Below are 18,913 nucleotides of genomic sequence, written 5' to 3'. Positions count from 1 at the left end.
TACGCTTTTGGAATTGCAATATAGGAGCAATATTGTGCCTCTCTCTTAATTAACCTTGTTAACCAAGGATTTGGAACATCAGTTGGTTAGTTTAAGAGGGCCTTTTGATCCTCTCAGTACACATCTACAGTTGAGTAGGATGTCACTCCAGTGAAATAAAGCACCTTTTATTCTCTGGCATACACCAAATAGCTTTATTATTCATTGAATAATGATGTAATATTCTTGTTTAATGAAATAATGTGTGTAAAGTGCTTAGCTTTGTGCCAGGCACAATAAATATTAACTATCACTTTTATCATAAATTTTTAAAAAAGCCTTTCTGAATGGAAAGGAAATACAGGAGCAGAGTTGTCAGAATCATGCAGACAGCTCAATATAAATCAGTCCACAGTGGATTCCAGATAACACATTCCTGTTGCCCTTCTAAGAGCAACTTACCTCCAAGATATTCAAATCCTTTTCTTTTGACTCTCACAGGGTCTTCCCTTCCTGCTCCCCACACAAAAGAAGGAAAGAGACAAAAGCTGCTGTTTTTCTTGCAATGCAGGTGGCCCGTCTGGCCTGGGAAGGAGTTCCAGGGGATGGTAATCAACACATTTTTCTTAATCTTTCTTTTATGGTCAATCTCCAAAAGCATGAAAGAGGTTGGCCAGTCGATTAAACTGTAAGAATACAATCGATGTGAAATGAAGGCAGCACTGATGAATACAAATGAATAAAATTGCCCATCCTGTGGAAAAATACCTCAACATGAATTCCAACTTGAAATACTAACATAACACTTGAAATTAACCACATGAGTGTGTTTTCTGGATTAATAGATAGCAGTTCATCTAACTCAGTAGAACATCATTTTCAGAGTAAGAAGCCACCATTCTTTGATCTCTTCTAGGAAAAAAAGTGATCCCATTTTGAGTTTGATCTAGGGTCACTGCCTACTAGGATCATTCCAGAATAGACAGGAAGGCTCTCTAACACAGTGGCCCCTGATGTACCTTCAGCAGAATTGATACTTAGTCTGTGAGTATCCAGGGCATGTAGAAGTAAGCATTTGTGTGGCTGCTTTGGAAAGAAGGACTTGGGAGGCTGGACTTTTCTACACCAGGTGGCACAGGTTTAAAAAGGTCAAGGCTGAGAGTGAGGTGATAGGAAATCCAGAGTCCTCTGTATCTTCTGGAAGGAGGGCATTCCAGCTAAACACTCATCCTGCTCTTCATCCTCCACCCCCGCCCCCCGTTCCCCAATGTAGGCTCAAGCACAGCTACCTGCTCCATTTGAGACACCTCCCCAATGACCAGAGCAAAAGGCAGTTCATGAGAGAGAAGATTCTCTCACATCTGTTGCAAGCAGAGATGACAAAAATGGGCTGCTTTTATTAGTTAAAAAAAAAAAAAAAAACACAAAAAACTAAACAAAAAGCAGATAGCAACATTATTTTCAAAAGTGTTGATTGAAAATACTAATCCAGATAGCAGAATAAGAATAGTTGTAGCCTTCAGATATATTTTATCAGACAAAAATCCTTTTCTTCTTTGAAATTAGCGATACGTAATGTTGAGTTTTCAGATGAAATCAGCCATAGAGTTGGTTTTTAGTCCTTCTTCTTTTGGCCAAGGAAGCCATCCATTACCTTGAAGGTACCCATATATTCAGCCAAGAGCAGTGCCATCTTGAGGGGCAGGACACTAAAAAAGAAAATAAGAGTAAACACCCTTGGTTATCATTCATGAAAGCATCTTTACCAGCTCAGCTGAGTAGCACTGTCACCAACTTGTCGCAGATGAAGTCATTCACACATGCACGCATTAATGTGCATGCCTCAGGGTCATCTAGGGCTTGTCACTATGTGGGAGGACACTGGCCCAGGGTCTCTATATCCATCCTTGCTTTATTTATGTCATTCAACTCACTTCTGATGTCCGTTTCCAAAGCTTCACTATACCACTATGTAATGACTGATAGGAAGCAGTGAAGTCTTGTGGACGTGGATGAGCCTGGCTTAAATCCTGGCTCTGTCATTTACAATGTCATCTCAGGCAAGTTAATTAGCTCGCGAGTGTCAGTTTCTTCCAGTGTGAAATGATGTCATCAATCTTTCTTTCTGCGATTACTGTGAGGATTAGATGGAATAGCTCTTCAGACCTTTCACAAGACCCAACTAAGACTGTTCATCTTCTTCATCCCCACTTACCCCTCCCAACAGAGCACTCTGACCCCTTTGATCCTGACGTTCACAGTGCAGAGCAAGGAGAGACACAGTAAACATACCAGGCACAGTAATCCTAGACTTGTCCTAAGGGTGGGATAAAGAAAAGTAGCCTGTGCTTGCTGCCCCTTTAGGGCACCCCAAGATATCCAGGTGGTTCCTGCTCTTCCAGCTTCAGGTCTCTCATAAATGTTATGTTCTCCATGAGACGACCCCTGATCACCATACTGAAAATTAAATCTCAACTTGTGCCCTTCTACTTCTCACTCTGGGATTTCTTTTTTTCTGCTTTATGTCTTCGTAGCACTTATGACCATCCAGGATACCTTTTCTTTTACTTTATTATTGTTTTTTGTTTCTTTGTTCCCTGCCATCTGTCCCCCAGGAAGATAATTCCCACGAGGGCAGGGACTCTTGTCTCTCTTGTTCTTTGCTGTAAACACTGATCCTAGGATGGTGAGCAATGCAAAGCACTCTCTAACGCTTGTTGAATAAATACTTGAAGGAGTGTTTTGTGATCCCCTTCACTGAACTTCTTCATGTTTCCAAAGCCTTCTCAGGAACTATGTAGATCTCTCCCAGTCTGGGGCCCAGAACTAATATCCTATAAAAGTAAATATAAATGCTATAATTATTTTAAAAATTAGAAAAATTATGTCCCATGATTTTTACAATTGGCATTACTGTCCTATAAACCACTATTAGGCAAGAGTTGCCACTGCACTATGAACACACACTGCCCAATAAACAGTGCATTACATTCACTCATTTACAAACTGTAACAAGCATTGACTTCTACATTGTAAATGAGGAAATTGGGCAGAGAATAAAGGTCATGCTCAGAGTCACAGACTTAGTAAATGGCAGGAGTATAACCCTAGATTTCAAACTCCTTGTCAGAGACCCTTTGCCCTGCCCCACATGGCCTCAGCTGTACCAATCAGCATTCCTGTGCTAGGTGAAGCCTGGCAACGTGAAGGGATGTAAGAATGATTTTGGTTCATTGCACAAAATAGATACAACTAGGTAAAGAGAGAGGACATTTGCTTATGCAGGAAAGGCAATGGCTTATAGCCATGCTGTTGACATGAGGCATGAGATCTATGTTCAAACAACTGAAGAATTTTTGTTGTCAAGAGGAATGGAGTTACTCGCAGTGCTAAGGGCAAAGCAAGAACCAATGAAGTTAAAACAAGACAGATTTCAACTCAGCAGAGGGGAGTGGTTCAATAATGGAATGTGCTTCCTTGCAAAGCAGAAACCCCTGTGAGGGGGAAGCATAACTAGATGACCTATTACAGTCTAGAAAATGAACTGAGACAGTGGGAATCGGCAGGTGCTTCAGCAATTCGGCATTGCCATTCTAGTAACTGGGTCAAATGTTCATAAACAGCAGCTGATGTGTCTCAGCATGGAAACCCAGTGGAGAACAGAGAAGGATGGACGAAGATGCTCTCTTTGCTTTTAACAGGGAAACCTTTTCAGTTTCCCCACCCCAAGTTCTTTAACCATCTTATAGCTCAAGTTCATCCTCCATTGCCAGTTTTACCCATTCCTCAAATTCCTGAAATATTTGGCTTGCTGTCTGGCCTTGACTTTGAGCCCTGTACTCAAGGAAGCATGGACATAAGAACTAGTCCAACATGATTATTCTATGCTGAGCACATGAAAAAGCTCCTCTCCTAAAAAAAGTCATTTCAATTTGTCCACAGGTCATTCAGTAAATCCACTTCTTTTTGACAATAATACAAAAAATACTAAGATGGCTAGAAGGACCCAACTCCATTTTGCAGGCCCCTGTAAGGCATTGCAACTATGCAAATTGGAGATTGTGTCAGCAGGTGGACACAAGGAAGGGATCAATATTCATTCATCTAACAGATTCCCCGCCCCCCCCGCCCCCCCGCCCCCCCCCCGCCCCCCGCTTCTCCTGATAGGATTTGGAAAAAGTTGTTGATTGGCACATTAGAGAAGTAATAGAAGCTGATAGTTACCTTTTTAAAAACACCATGATATATAAAAACCTTGGCATATACAAGTAAAGTTTTTCTTGTAAGATAGCATCTACTATCTTTCTGACTGCATATTCTGGTTCCAGAATTGGTAACAGAGAAGGGCAGCTAGGAGGTTAAAAAAAATAAATTAAGAAATTAATAAAAACAGTTCTTACAAATTAGGAATAAAAAAAGGTTGTAAGACATTATCATTCATTTGCTTCTTCCCCTTCCAGATTCGATCTATTTCTATATTTATTCCCTTATGATCAACATAGTGATAACTAGAATTTAACATGGAAAATGATGATTCTAATTAATACACTGTTGTTACAATATGCATATATGTGAAACTATATTAAACAAATGATCTAAATTTTGTAAACAAGTCTTTCAAAACTGACTGTTATCTCCATGTGATGCAGAATTGAGTATTTGTGTCCCTTCAATGATTTCCAGTTCTTCTGTGGAATCAGGGATGAGGGAAGAAAGGAATTGGGTGGCAGAAAAGGAATGTGACCAGGAGTGCCAAGGAGATGGATGAGCAGACCAGGCTGCAGGGTGGCTAAGAGTTGGACACAGTCTTGATAAACCATTCACATTAAACTCAATATCTTAAACATAAACACATTTGGATAAAGAAGAAATTCTGAAACCATTTATAAGTCAGGCTGAATCCTAGAAAAATGTCTTTTTAAACAACTGTAAAAAAAAAAAGAACAAAATATATTAGATGGCCAATCATTTATAAAAACGTAGTTCTTTTGAAATCAAAGAACATACTTACCTGGTAGTACAACCTTCAAACATTCCAGTTTTTATGAAAAATGGGCACACAATAGTGGTTTTGATTCCCCTTTTATTCTGGGCAAATGTTTCTATAAATACAGATTCAGCAAATCCAAAGGCTGCAAATTTACTTGCACAATAATCTGAAAAAGACAAACAACACTAATGCATATTCTGAAGTGTGTTTTTTTTTTTTGGCGGGTGGGGGGGAAGTGAATAGGACCTTTTTTTTTAAATTGGGGAACAGTGTGTACTTCCAGGACTTCTTCCAAGTCAAGTTGTTGTCCTTTCAATCTTAGTTGTGGAGGGCGCAGCTCAGCTCCAGGTTCAGTTGCCGTTGTTAGTTTGCAGGGGGTACAGCCCACCATCCCTCGAACCAGCAACCTTGTGGTTGAGAGCCCGCACTCCAACCAACTGAGTCATCAGGGAGCTCAGTGACAGCTCAGCTCAAGGTGCTGTGTTCAATCTTAGTTGCAGGGGGTGCAGCCCACCATCCCTTGTGGGAGTCGAGGAGTCAAACCGGCAGCCTTGTGGTTGAGAGCCCACCGGCCCATGTGGGAATCGAACCAGCAGCCTTTGGCGTTAAGAGCATGGAGCTCCAACCGCCTGAGCCACCGGGCTGGCCCTGAAGTTTTAAAAATGGCATTACATTAAGGTTTCCTTGTAACACTAATACCAACAGAGAGAGGGACAACTTCAGAGTTCTTATTTTGTATGGTCTTGGTCTACTCCCACTGGAAGAAGTGAGGAGGGAGTGGAAAGGACACAGTCACATAAATCCAGTTGATAACGACCAAGCGGACACTAGGAGAAGCAGGGCTGTGGGGAACTTCCTGTGGGTCACACTGCTAGACTTCTCCTGCGTTAATGGATGGTCAGACACGGTGCTAGCTGTTACAGGGGGCATGAGATCTGTGTCCAGTTCCTGTCTCAAACAACTTCAACCCAGGAGGGGCAGAAAACACAAAAAAGAAGAAATAAAATAATAAGTGATGTAGGAGCAGAGGCAAGGGAGGGTAGTGTGGATCATGATACTCAGATCAAGTTTTCTTCCAACTATCGCTCTTTTTCCTACTTCCAGAAGAAAAACAAAGGATTCAGTAGCTTCAACCTGAACTTCTTAAATATCTTGAAAACGCAGAAAGTGGCATTTATGTCAGTTTTGAGCGTTTTGTCTTTAATCACACTCACTTCAAGTAAACACATTGAATAATTTGCTGAAAAGCTTGGAGTAGGAAAGGTGTTTAGGTGGACTTCTACTTTCCTTTCCTCTCACAGTCAAAAGGGGTATACTTATTTGCTCCGTCTCGAGAGAAGCAGCTACCACAACTGGCAAGAACCAGGCTACAGGTGCCAGGTGTGGGGCTATCAGGCCCTGCTGCTGCCCAGACAGTGGGTAAGATGATAGAGGTAGGGAGGGAAAGAGTCCTGAGCAGCTTCTAGGATCATGTGTCATTTGGTATAAATGCAGCTCCTGAGCTCCTCAATGCCAGAGATTAAGATGAGCAGAGATGGCCCAGGACCAGGGACTCTGCATCCTAAATATCACCCCTGGTGTTTCTGATGCATGGGAACCAAGACCTACACTGCGGGAATTACAAAAGGCTTACACTTGTTTCTAAGGTGAGCTGGGGTTGGGGAAGAGCCTATCTGAAGATAGAGATACTGTGTCAGAAAAAGGACTAACAGGAGCTATAAATAAACGTTTTATTCCAAAGTTCTGTGATTTATCAGACATATGAGAGAGGTAATAATACTTGATGAATTCTAAGGATAGAGGAAAGAAAATCCAGGGGACAGGGAGATGTGTATAGACTGGTAACATTTTGGGTGACTGGTGGTTCTGAAAAGCCTATCTGAGATGGACTGTGCTTAGACTAGGGTTGTGAATCTTGAGCTGTGCTGCTCAGCTCAAAAGCATTAGGAAGTGCCCAATCAGCAAGCTGGCCAATGTTCTGAATGCCACAGCTAGGGTTTCTGATGCGTGAGTCCCAGGGATCTGTGTAAGCCAGTACATAGGACATTGCTCCAGGGGATGCCTGGTAGGGAAAGACATGATTTTGGCTCCTCCTTGAGCCAGCTCCTGAGTTGGGCCACCTTCACCAAGCATCTTGGTGCATTTCTTTGTCCTTTCCCCACGGCTAATGTCAAGTCAGTTGCACAGTAGTTTGAAATGACAACCACTTCCTGCAACCAGTGGAAAAGCCGAGAGGTGAAGTGTAGGTTTCTTGGGGTGGAGAAATTTCCTCCAAACTGACAGCAGGGGGAGACCACTGAATGGAAACTTCAGAAGGCAGAGTGGTCTTCCTTATCCTCCTGAAAACCATCCCAGGTGAATTTGGGGGGTTGGTGACTATGCTAATCACTTGTGCAAAAACATTTATCAGTAAAGTTTCTCTGTTTCTCTTTTTTTAAACCCAGGGGATAGCATAAGACCTAACGATTCCAAAGTGCACACAGTTCAGTTTCGAGTAAGTATATCTGATGGGCACTGATGGGCAGTTTTGATGCATAATGAAGTTCTCAACTACTTCGCTTATTGAATATATTTCTGAATTTCTTTCTTTTATTATCAGTGCATCAAGTCAATGCTCATTACTTAGAGCTATTACATAAATTCAAGTTAGAAAAAATTGCACAAGTGTGAAATATTCCATTTCTCTTACCTGCCAGCCCATTTACTCCAATTAATCCAGCTGAACTTGAAATGCAAACCAAATGTCCATGGTCATTAGCGATCATAGCAGGTAGGAAGGCTTTATAAGTCTAAGAAAAGCAAAGTAAAACTTTTTTAACTTTTCATACCACACTTTATACTTTTTCAGATGTTTATATGCTCCTTATAATAATTAAAAACCATTTTTCAAGCTCATAACACATGCCTGAAGGCATTTTAAAAACTTAAATATCTGAAAAATAACCATCTTAACTTGTTTAACTTACGAAACCAGTATTTTGATGATGGCAATTCCAATATTACTAAAAATTGTTTATTCAGATTTATATTTTGCTCATATTTGCCTTTTAAAAACACAATATTAAGACAACAATTGAAGCAGTAAAAGAAAAGCTTAGCTGGGGCAGCTACAATCCAGAAAGGAAAGGATATGATTATTTGGATTTAAATTGCCTCCCCCGTCCTTGGATCATACTTAAATTTCAGATTTTCTGAACATTGTTCAGAGGACATGATGCTGTTGGCTTCACTTTAAAAATGTCACTTTGTTTTTAAATTTATCTCTACTTCTTTGAATAATGGTTTCTTATTTTTATTCCATGTCATAAAAGAGAATATCTGTTAGAAAGGGGATATATGCTGTGTCTGAGGACTACAGAATACCTTCACCTTTGATGTGGGATCTGGAGAAAGAAAGTAAAGGAGAGAGCAATGAGCCCTGGGAGAAGATGTATTCTGAAACAAAGAAATAATTAACCAAATATGAACCACTGCATGTTTATATGCCACATATTTGTATTTCATATTTATTTTCTAATAGGGATAAATATGAGAAAAGGGATCTCTTATAAAAGTCAAACAACCTTTGTCTATATCACAATGAGTTTCAGAGAAACTAATATGTAGAGAGAGGTGGAAAATCAAAACAAACAAACCATACAGCATAATAAAAAGCACCCTGAGATTAGATGGTCTGTGATGAGTCACTTGGCTCCTCCCTGGGGACACACGCCTTGAGAGCCCTGAAGGTCCACAGCATAACCTCACCAGGGCGACTGGTTGAAACCCTCCTCTCCTTGGTTAGGTACTGAGTCAGATGACTGAACGTTTTGTTTTACCCAGAACAGACCTGATTAATGCTTTCTTATTAATAATGCCCCCTTGTACTTACAAAAGTTCCAGCTTAGGCAAATGATAAGGTCACCCTGGTCATGTCTAAGTGCTGTCACTTGCTGTATAGACTTGAGCAAATCTTCTAACTTCTGTGATCCCTTATTTGCCGAACTGTTTTCAGGATTATACCAGAGGTATGTAGGATAGTGCTTAGCAAACAAGAAATGGTAGTACCACCATGAAGACAGGGTGTCTTTATAGGATTCCCTGAGCAGAGGCTCTAGGACGTGTGGGTTAAGTTGGAACAGGAGGGGATGATTGGGTAGACCAGGAGAAGTCTAAAACTGAGAAGTCAGCTGCTTTATTTAGAGGCTAATAATATTGTAAGAGAACAAGAGGAAGGTACTTTGAAATGTCAGAGTAGCTTCATATTTATTATGAGGAGAAAAAATAATTACCCATAAATGTGCTTTGAAATTCACATCGAAAGACTTTTCCATAAGTTCATCTGGGCAGTCGAGGAACTTTTTGCCTGTTACGATGCCGGCATTATTGATTAGGATGGAAATGTCACCAACTTCTTTTTTAACCTGAATTGAGTAACAAGAGCAATACCACCAATGTAGCAATTCCTTATATGATCTAGATTTAATTTTCCCCCAGTTTTACATGCCTATTTTCCTTGTTAACCCAGATTGAGTTTATGCAGTCTGAAAACAAGTATGTTTTATTTCCTTTGCTGAACTTACAGTGCATCAGAGATGCAAGTCTGATGCTTTTCTTCTCATTTCTTCCACACTTCTTATGATGGTTCCAACATCCAATACTGCTTTACTTCTACAGTTAGAGCTGTTCTTATAATACTCAGTGATTAGTAACGTTGTTCTATGCTCTAAGTAGCATATCATTTAAATCAATGTGATGGGACATATGCCATTATAGCCATGTCATATAAATCAAGACCTAGCACTCATAGAGATGGGGTAGAGTAGGGAGCAAATGAAGTGTGATGTTTACATCTATGCTTTAAACATGCGGTGTAGCTCAGAACCTGCCTGTCCTGTTTTCATCAACTAGCTGGTTTTCTTCTCTCTCCCACAAACTTTTTAGGCAAAAGATCTGTGAAGGGAAGATCAGAGTAGGCCCTATTTCCTGCTGTAACTCTGGCCAGAGTAGTCAATAACTTTTATTTGAGAAATAAAAATTCTGGTTGTGACATTGGAGTTTTCCCCTTACAGCAAATGTTCAGTGGCTTTTAAGTCAGAAATGAGCATAGGAGTTTGAAGGACTGACAAAAGAGATGGCGCTGTCTCTTTGCTCCTCTTTGTGTTTTAAACTTCATTACTGTAATTTGTATCACACAGCAAGCAGGGGCCCTGCTGTCTCCAAAATCAGGAGAACCACTGGTTCCAGTTGCCATGTACTGCACAGGAGGCTCATAGCAGTACCACTGACGTCTCTATCTCTCTGTGTGTCTGTGTACACGCCCGTGCATCTGCATGTGTGCATGCATGTGTGTACATGTGAATGCGTGCACCTGTCTGTATGGATGCTACAGTTTGGTGCGGGAGAGCATGTATTAATGAAGCCATGTGAAAGCTGCCACCTTTCTCATCTGCTGCTGTAGAAGGCCTGTGTCCCAGCAACAATACCTGTGTTAGGTATTTAATAGCCAAGTAGATCTGTAGTCTAGAGTAAATTCAGGATGAAAGAGAGTAAGGAAAACTCACATTCCATGTTAGAGTTTTCAGATAAAAGCACTAGAAACAATCTAACAAAGTCTTATTGGGAGAGTGGCCAAAATATACAGTCAAATCCTAGATGAATGGCAGTCAAGGCTAGAAACAACGAGGTAGGGCCTACCTGAGTCAGAATCAAAAGGTGGATAGGGATGTGGACTGGCAGAGGGCACTAGCATTAGAGGCTGATGCCCTCATGCAGAGTCAGGATGGCAAAGCTGGAAGTTACATCTAAGAAATAAACAGGGATGTAGTTCCACTACTACTTCTCACATGAATAAAGCATATTATCATACGCTCAATAAAATAAACATCAGATTTTAATTTTAAAGTAGGCATCTAGAGTTTTATTATCCATGGCTTGCATCTTTGCAGCATATAAAAATTATATCTTTATGGATCATACTTTAAATATACAAGACTAAGCATTTGTGACAGGATTTTTCATGTGAATAATCTTCTTTATTTCATATATAGAGGGTTATCTTTTTTTTTTTTTTTTAAAAGGATTATCTTTCCCCTTTAAAGTCTACTTTTTTTCCTTTAAATTCAGCCTCTGCTACCTCAGGGAGGAAAGGGATCAGATTTCACTGTGACTTAAGTATATATTTAACTATTGCTGACCAAAGATAACACAATAGAATACTTACCCTGGGATGAGAGTAAGATGGTATTGTGTTGTTTTATAAGGGGCCCAAAGATAACATCTAAGGGAGAGTGCAACAGATGCCAGTTTTTAACTAGTTCTCTTTTCTTTCTTTTTTTCCCCTTGCTTTCATTATTGATGTGGTAACAGTTTGTTCAGCCCTGGATGGCAACATGAGCTGCGCCCACCTGTCGGCAGGGATTTCTCTGTGAACATCTACGCTCTGACAACAGCATCTGTAGGAGGACCCTCCCGTCAGCATCTAACTGCACACTGCCCGACATGGCTGATTTGAATTTCCCAGCCACTACTTATTTGCTATAGTGGGAAACAGGGAAAAGTCTGATTCTACCAGTGACCAGTTTAAAAGATGAAACAATCCTGAAGTCTGACGTTAGACATCAGGAATCATTAATAAACCTTAAGAAATCTTCACAGATGCAACAAACACAGTCATATCTCATTTTATTGTGCTTTGCTTTATTGCGCTTCACAGATGTTGCATTGTTTATAAATAAGGCAAGACCCTTCAGCAGCAAAAAGATGCCTCGCTTTACTGCAGTTGTCTGGAACTGAACCTGCAATATTTCTGAGTATGCCTGTAATAAGGGTTTTTGTTTGTTTGTTCGTTTGTTTTTGTTTTCTGTTGAACTAATACAGTCAGATAGATGTAGACCAAGCAAAATCCATTCTGATTTGGCTTATCTAAGGGATCAGTCTTTAAATATATAGTTAGGACACTTCAACATGCCACATGAATAAGAATAAGTGACAACTACATTGCTCCAGTCTGGTCTTGTGTTTATTCAAAATGACCTCTCATCGAGGATGCCAGGTATCCAGGCTGGACTTCCAGTGCTAAGCTATGATCTAGGGACACAAGTTTTCAAGGTTATTGGGATCTCTGTAGAGATAAAATACTGTCATACCGCTCTGACAATTTTTACCTTGATCACTCCTCTATGGGATATTTCATAAAATTTCTCTGATGCCTTCCCCGCTATCCAGAATAAGAAGTGGAAATGTTTGGTTTATAAGGGCAGAGAGTAGTGTGCTTTCCCTGAATTCCGAAGAGCATATAATTAATTCTTTCCAAGATCTAGAAGTAAGAAAAGCTGAATAAAAGGCTAGTAATATGCCATGTTTGACCATTTCTGAACCTGAACATCTTGGGCAGAACTAAATCATGGATATGGGAAAGAGGCAAGTAATTATTTATGGAGCACCTCATATTAGCTTGCTCAGTATCTGAAGGCGTTAAGTGTTTGAATATGAGCTAGTTATTATTTAAGAGTGGCCAGAGAAGTTGTTTGTAGTCAGTGTAAGTCAACATGCCAGGTGATCGGTGTTTCAAGTACAAAGAGCAGAATTTGTGAGGTTGACTACAGCAAAGACAGAACTGCACTTTGCAGGGTGGTCCCAGTGTGAGCCCATGCTAGCTGGTCAGGTTTGATCTCCAGACTGTTCTGGATAGCCTGTAATTGGAGATGGTAGAACAGATACGTAAAATATAAAGACAAACTTAAACAAATACACCAGTCAATTACCTGTACACCTTTCCACTAGGAAGTGAGGTGGGAAATAGCAAGGCATCCATTTTAGAGCCAAGAAGCTATGCGATAACTTTCCACTGTGGTTGGGCTGCCTACCACAGGCTGGTCTGGTTTCTCCCTTCTCACTAAATGGGGGAACTCTGGGAGCCACAAAAACAGTGGCCCAGGAGTGTGATTTGTGGAGTCCTTGTGCCAATGTGAGGACAGAGAAATCCTTATGAGGAAAAGGAGGCAGCCATCAGACAAGTATGTGCCTCTACAAACTAAGAAAATACTTACCACTGGCATCTTGGAGCTTTAGTTTCCTGAAAGCATTCTTTATATGTGTATCTCTATCACCACCAAAGAAGCAACTGAGGTTAAGAGCCTTAAGGATGAACAAAATATCCTGATTTTCTTATGATTACTTTAGTGAAATATAGATTCAATTGAAAGGCATTGTTGTGGAGTGGAAATAACTGGATTTAAAATCAGACTAGATGCAGATTTAAATCCTGGTTTACTCATACACTAACTCTGGGACCCTAAGCAGGTTATGTGATATCTCTGTGCCTCAGTTTCTTTATCCTCAAAGACGGGTGCCATCACCTACCTCTTATACTGTGATAGGGGTCAGTACAGTTAGTATAGCATGGTGGTTACAGCACATACTCCAGAGTCAACAGACTCAAGTCCCAGCTGTGGCTTTACTACTTATTAGCTCTGTTTCTTAGGTAAGCTACGTAGCTTAGGTAAGCTACCCTAAGTCTCAGTTTTCTCTGTTTGTGAAATGCAGATAATAATGGGCCTTACTTGATAAGATTAGGGTACAATACATACAGGATGCTTAGCATGGTGGGTTGCATACAGTGAGAACTCAAAAAATCCTAATTCTGACTTCCCAATATTGTTTAAATTAAAGGGATGCTGGAGACAGGCAATTCGGCACTGAGAAAGCCAAACAGATAAAGACACTGATGCACGTCTAAGCTTTACGTAGAGTTCTTACTACCCAAAGCACCCACGATTTACCTGATCAGCCACTCGATACACTTCTTCCTTTCGACTGCAGTCACAGGTATAGGCATAAGCTCTTACAGCTCCAGCGTCCTGAGCCATCTTGCATGTCTCCTCATTCCCCTCCTTGTTGATATCCCAGAGAACAAGCACAGCTCCAAGGCGGGCAAATTTGAGGGCTAAGAGCCTCCCAAGTCCACTCCCAGCTCCTGTTATGAGTATGATTTCACCAGCAACATTCTTCCGTGGCTTTGGGATTAAGGTAAAGACCATAGTCTCCAGAACAGTAAACACTGATTTTCCTAAGAATCTTAATAATTCCTTTGCTGAGCTCAGGCTGGGAGCCATAGTCTGGCTGACACCTATAAAGAAAGACAGACTCATGTAAAGACGTAGGTGTCCATTCCCCCCTGAGTTTGCTTATTACGTGGAGCTCATACTTTCTGAAATAATGAAAGAAATTGAGAAGCCTGATTTAAACGTCTCTTCTGGTAGTGAACTCTGAACTCTGAAGGGGAGGGGAGCGACCTGGTCTGTGTCTTGGCCGACTTTCACTCACAGCACCGAGCTCAAGCTCGGCACTCATCTGCATGACTGCTAAGTGGTGCAGTGACAGAAATGTTCATTAACTAGAACTGTAACCCGCCTAAGTTCAAAGGAGAAGTTCATTATTTATCTCAGTTAATTTTACTTTTGAATAATCATGAGTCCTGTTGGCTGATTTTATGTTCAAAGTCTTGACCATATTGTAATGTTTATGATAACTGCTATGTCTCTGGTTTTATTTCTGTCTCCTTTTTGCATCACTATTTAAAATCTGAGATTCAAGAGCAAAGTGTAAAATCCTATTTACACATGTATTTGAAAAGAAGTAACTAGAGTTTCCAAACTTTTTCTGACAGATTCACTGTCAGCTCCGGATACCACTTCCGCAGCTCTGAAGCCCCCTGTGCTGTACCACTTACCACTGGGCCCTGTAATTGTAGGACATGGGTGAGAGACAGACCTAAATTCCTGTCCTGTCTTGCCCCTGCCTAACCGTGAAACCTGGGGCAGGCTCCATAGCCTCTAGGTTTCAGTCTCTGCATCTGCACTGATCCTGTTGCATAGAGTGGTTCTGCAGATGAAATAGGAATGTATGTCGCATGCTTGACCACAATGCTGACTCACAGTAAGTCCTTTACGAATGTTATATGTTTCTCAGATTCACGGTGCTGCTCACCAAGAAGGCACCCAATAGGTTCGCTGAATAAAAGGCCTCTCCTTGGCACGCTCATACAGGGTTCCATGCTTACATCCTGCTATCAGTTACTCACACTTTAGTGAGAATGAATTTATAAGGTGCTTTACTATAACAACCACCTGAGAAAGAAGGGAAGGTCTTATTTTCTCCAGGACGAGAAGACATGTTTAGCGAGGGTGGGGGAGCATATTGTGCTGCGGTTGGGGTGTTTCCCTGAATGGAGTATTCAATTGAGAGGCACGGAGATGTTCTTTATTAAAGAACAGCAGGTCTTCACTTACTCTAAAGTTTGGCTGAGAACAGACTAGTTATTATGAATGACTATGGGTGGATGGATTCATCTACAGGAGGGTTTGGGCCATGGGCAGACCCTTAGTAAACTGTCGTTACCTAAACTGTTGTTTCTTGGCTCATTCTGCAGATGAGGCTGAGGATCAGAAAGAATGCGGAAGTGGTTTATCCAAAACCCCTGTGCCAGTTAGTGCAGGGCCAGGTGTTCATTTATTATGTTTATTGAACAGTAATGCTGTGCAAGTATATGATGCTGGGCACTGGGGCTGAAGGGATTGGCAGCCTTCCTTATTCTCTGGCCTGGTGAGCTAACATTACGAAGAGACAGACATTAAATGAATAAATACATTACTATAAGCCATAGTATTATAAAGAAAAGTGCAGGGAACTATAAAGAGTACACAGGTGATCTGATTTAGCAATCTTGAGGTCAAGGTAGGAAGCAACAGGAGAGATTTGCTGGGAAGGGACATCTGAGTGAAAATCCAAATGATGAATGGTAAGAGGTAGAAGAATCTGGGAGTAGCTTGCCCAGCAGAGGGACAGAAGAGTTTGAACTTTGAGGTAGGTTTGACCTGTGTGTCCAGGACTGTCCAGGGAATAATAATGCTGGTGGTGGGTGGCATGGACATTCTGGTCAAAGTGTGTTTTCTGCTGAGGAGCACTGGGTATCACCATGGTTTGGGTGAAATAGCCCTCAAACTTTCTGGCATTTTTGCTCAAATTTATTTTCACAGAATAGCTTTTGGATGATTGACTGGGCCTCTCAGGCCCTGCAGGACTTGGAGAAAAGGTGCCTTGAAGGGTGAACAGTGGTCGTCAGACTCTCATTTTAAACATGCAGTCATGAGGTATAAGGGTGAGAGTCAGACTTCCCACAGTAATGTGACACCCTCTCCAGGCTGCAGCCTGGGCTCTGCCAACCCTCCTTCTATGAGCAAGCCTACACCAGGCCATCAATGTCCTTTTCAGGCACCCTCTCTGTAAGTCCAGGCCAGAAGGACAAAGGTTTACTTCTCACAATGCGGGTGACTAGGAGTCTCCCCCCTGACTTGGGTTACATCAAAGTTCTGAATGGCAGGGATTCTAGACGTCAGTACTCTACTCTCTCAATGCAAGCCCTAGAACGGGTCCATTGTTCATCCCTGTCCTGGCAGATGCTTGCTAGGTTCTTAAGAGCATGGCATCCTGAGGTCTCCCTCATCTGGAGTTTAGGGTGTCTGTGAGGGACCTGCACAGGTACTGAGGTCTAGAGTTTAAAATTTGGGTTGGAATTCTGGATCTGCCACCACTGCGCTGCAAACTTGGTAAAAATTACTTCATCTGTTGTACCTTAGTTTCCGCCTTTAAATAGGGGGATGCTACTAGTATGTATCAATACTTAGGAAATAGGGAAACTGTGGGAGGGAGTTAAATGAGTTAATGCAAATAAAGTATTAATGGTCACTACTACCCCATATGAAACTTCTAAGCAAATTAGAAAAAAAAATCCTCAATGTCCCCCCTCCCCGCCAAGGATGCATACGGTGGGGGTGGGGCAATAGGCATCCAGCTGGACTTCAGGGCCTGCCAGGTTACAGGCCTTGTTAGAACAGTGCCAAGCACATAATAACAGCAAAATAAATGTTAGAGCTATGACTGGTGTTTCTACTAACATGAATTTAATGATCCCTGGCTATATCAATGAAAGATGGTTATAGTAAGTATACTTACAAAAGTAAATGAAAGAAAGGTTCCATTTTAGTGTAAAGACTCTTCCTTAGGAAGTGACAGAGCACATTAAATTTAATAAGGCTGAAGACTTCTTGGGTGTCTCCATCCCCTTCCCTAGCCTCTTTGTCCAAACGCTGAACTAATTTGGTGCGTTGTAAACAGGTGACATCTGCTTCCCAGGACAGGGCACAGTAGGAAGTTGGCCCTGGTAAGGGGCAAGGGAGGAGGGTGGTGAGGGAGATTAGGGGCAATTGGGGGCGGTGGGGAGTGAGAGTTAGATGCATTCAGCACAGAGAGGAGCGCACCTGGGCAGAATGGACCGAAGAGGAAGAGGGGACCAGAGAGTCATCTCGCTCTCTGCTCCGGGAAGGGGAAGGAGACTAGCCGCTTACTCCTGCGGGATTCAGGGTTTGGTGGCCGCCGCGGCAGTGTGGGCCTCCGAGTCTCTGTCGCCGGGCGCTTCCCCGGAAGCGCGGCGCTCCCTAGGGCTCGCCTCTCGCTTCCCGCCTCCCGCGTTCCCTGGGCGCTCCCATCTCGCTGCAACGCCCGCGGGCTCGCGGGCCTCGCACGACCCCACCTCCGGGGGCTCGCCTCCGGAGGTCGTGCCCCGCCCCCGGGCCCGGGCCCAGGCCTTGGCAACTCACCCCGGACACTCTGCCCTCGCAGTCCGCGGAGAAGCCGGTCTCGTCCGCCTCGGGCACTGCTGTCACTGGTTCGCTGCTGGGCAAAGCTCAGGGGTTTATCGCGGCGCACGCCAGAGGCCAATTCTAAAGGCGGGCAGGCGGCGCCCTCGCAAGGGTGGGGCAGTCCCCGGCTCCGCGCGCTATTTGCTCCGCTCTCCTTTCTTTCTTTCTTTCTTTCTTATTTTCCCCAGGCGGTCAGATTAAGAAGCTGGAAATTAGGTCGCATAGACCGACACGCTCGCCAAGATTTTGAACAAAAGCCCTAAGGGATGTTTAAAAATTCTGCTAGCCTAATCCCTGGATTATTAAATCAGAATTTCTGAGTTGGAAGGGGGCGGGGGAGTCAGGTAAGAGCATTTAAAAAGTTCTCCAGGTGTTTCCAAGCGCAGCCTCAAGGCTGGGAACCTTTGTGTTAGAGAACAAAGAGGAGGCAGGTGCGAGAGTCCTTGCGGGGAGGGAGCCAGGTCAGGCCTCTGCACCCAGCAGTGCAGCGCACAGAACCGGAGTTCTCCAGCAGCATCAGATTCTTCCACTTGGGATCAAGGTCAACAGCTCTCTTGGCCCCGTGGTGGTAAGTAGTGTGGGCGTGGGAGAGCCGGGGGCAGCGGGTGGGGTGCTGCGCTAGCAAGAGGCGGGGGAGAAGAGGGCGAGGGAGAAGTTTGTTTTAACAAGGTGAGGTTGAGAAAAAAGAGAAAATGTCAGCGATGCACTCTAATCCAATCAGTATTTGTTGACCATCTTCTCTGTGTACAACTATCCAGAAAATACAGCACTGCCACATCTGTCAAGGAAAAAAAGATAAAAATCACTCGACATTAGCTAATCATCTAACATATGCATAAGTCACCACTGAATGCTTATAATAGAAGGTGCAGTTTGATGTGTGATAAAAGGAGCAGAAATGTCAATGAATTATGGGGTGTTGAAGGAAAAATGGGGAGTAAGGACAAGATTGCACTAGGAATTTTTTTTCACCCAGTGTTGTGTAGGATGTGCACAAGTGGTGAAGGCCCAGAGGAGAGCCACGTTAGCCAACCTATATTTGGCACAGACTTGGGTGTGTGAAGACTGCACATTTGTTCTTTATTTGGCTGTGAGATGAAACAGGTTGTCTGAAGCCTGGAAAAGCAGGTGCAGGGGAGAGCCTTGAATGTCATTTCAGTGTTTAGGAGGTTACTCATGTTCCTGTAGGCAGTGGTGAACTGTGGTGAGCTGTGGAAATCGTTTGAGTAGCGGTGCTGTTGGAAGTTGAATAGGACAGGTGTGT

At 42.6% G+C, this 18,913-nt stretch overlaps 1 protein-coding gene and 1 long non-coding RNA gene across 3 annotated transcripts; one reads left to right on the top strand and one right to left on the bottom strand.

Moving 5' to 3' along the window:
* Positions 1–278: 278 nt before the first annotated feature.
* Positions 279–18,181, bottom strand: SDR16C5 (short chain dehydrogenase/reductase family 16C member 5). 2 transcript variants are annotated; one of them, XM_033126124.1, is made up of 7 exons: positions 17,608–18,174; positions 13,732–14,078; positions 9,241–9,372; positions 7,659–7,758; positions 4,991–5,135; positions 4,204–4,329; positions 298–1,688 (listed from the first exon to the last, which is right to left on the bottom strand). In XM_033126124.1, exons 2-7 carry the CDS (start codon positions 14,062–14,064, stop codon positions 1,595–1,597), a joined length of 930 nt encoding a protein of 309 aa, XP_032982015.1. In that variant the 5' UTR covers positions 14,065–14,078; positions 17,608–18,174; the 3' UTR covers positions 298–1,594. The 2 variants fall into 2 exon arrangements, with proteins under 2 accessions (XP_032982016.1, XP_032982015.1); XM_033126125.1 differs by lacking the exon at positions 9,241–9,372 and having other exon boundaries at positions 279–1,688; positions 17,608–18,181.
* On the top strand, positions 6,497–13,371 carry LOC117033804 (uncharacterized). The gene is made up of 3 exons (XR_004424952.1): positions 6,497–6,615; positions 7,414–7,463; positions 11,318–13,371. It is a non-coding gene; the product is annotated as an uncharacterized LOC117033804 (long non-coding RNA).
* Positions 18,182–18,913: the final 732 nt, after the last annotated feature.

This window comes from Rhinolophus ferrumequinum, chromosome 14 (assembly GCF_004115265.2).
Source record: "Rhinolophus ferrumequinum isolate MPI-CBG mRhiFer1 chromosome 14, mRhiFer1_v1.p, whole genome shotgun sequence".
Classification (NCBI taxonomy): domain Eukaryota; kingdom Metazoa; phylum Chordata; class Mammalia; order Chiroptera; family Rhinolophidae; genus Rhinolophus; species Rhinolophus ferrumequinum.
The sequence above is the reverse complement of the archived record's forward strand: the minus strand, read 5'-3'. Positions and strand labels throughout refer to the sequence as shown.

Excerpts from the sequence above, each read along its gene's own strand:
- SDR16C5 (XM_033126124.1), bottom strand. The coding sequence starts at position 14,064 with ATGGCTCCCAGCCTGAGCTCAGCAAAGGAATTATTAAGATTCTTAGGA. Across the intron at positions 9,373-13,731 it reads TGTATCGAGTGGCTGATCAG|GTTAAAAAAGAAGTTGGTGA; the intron begins GTAAATCGTGGG and ends TACTCAATTCAG. Across the intron at positions 1,689-4,203 it reads ATCATGGTGTTTTTAAAAAG|TGTCCTGCCCCTCAAGATGG; the intron begins GTAACTATCAGC and ends TTTCTTTTTTAG.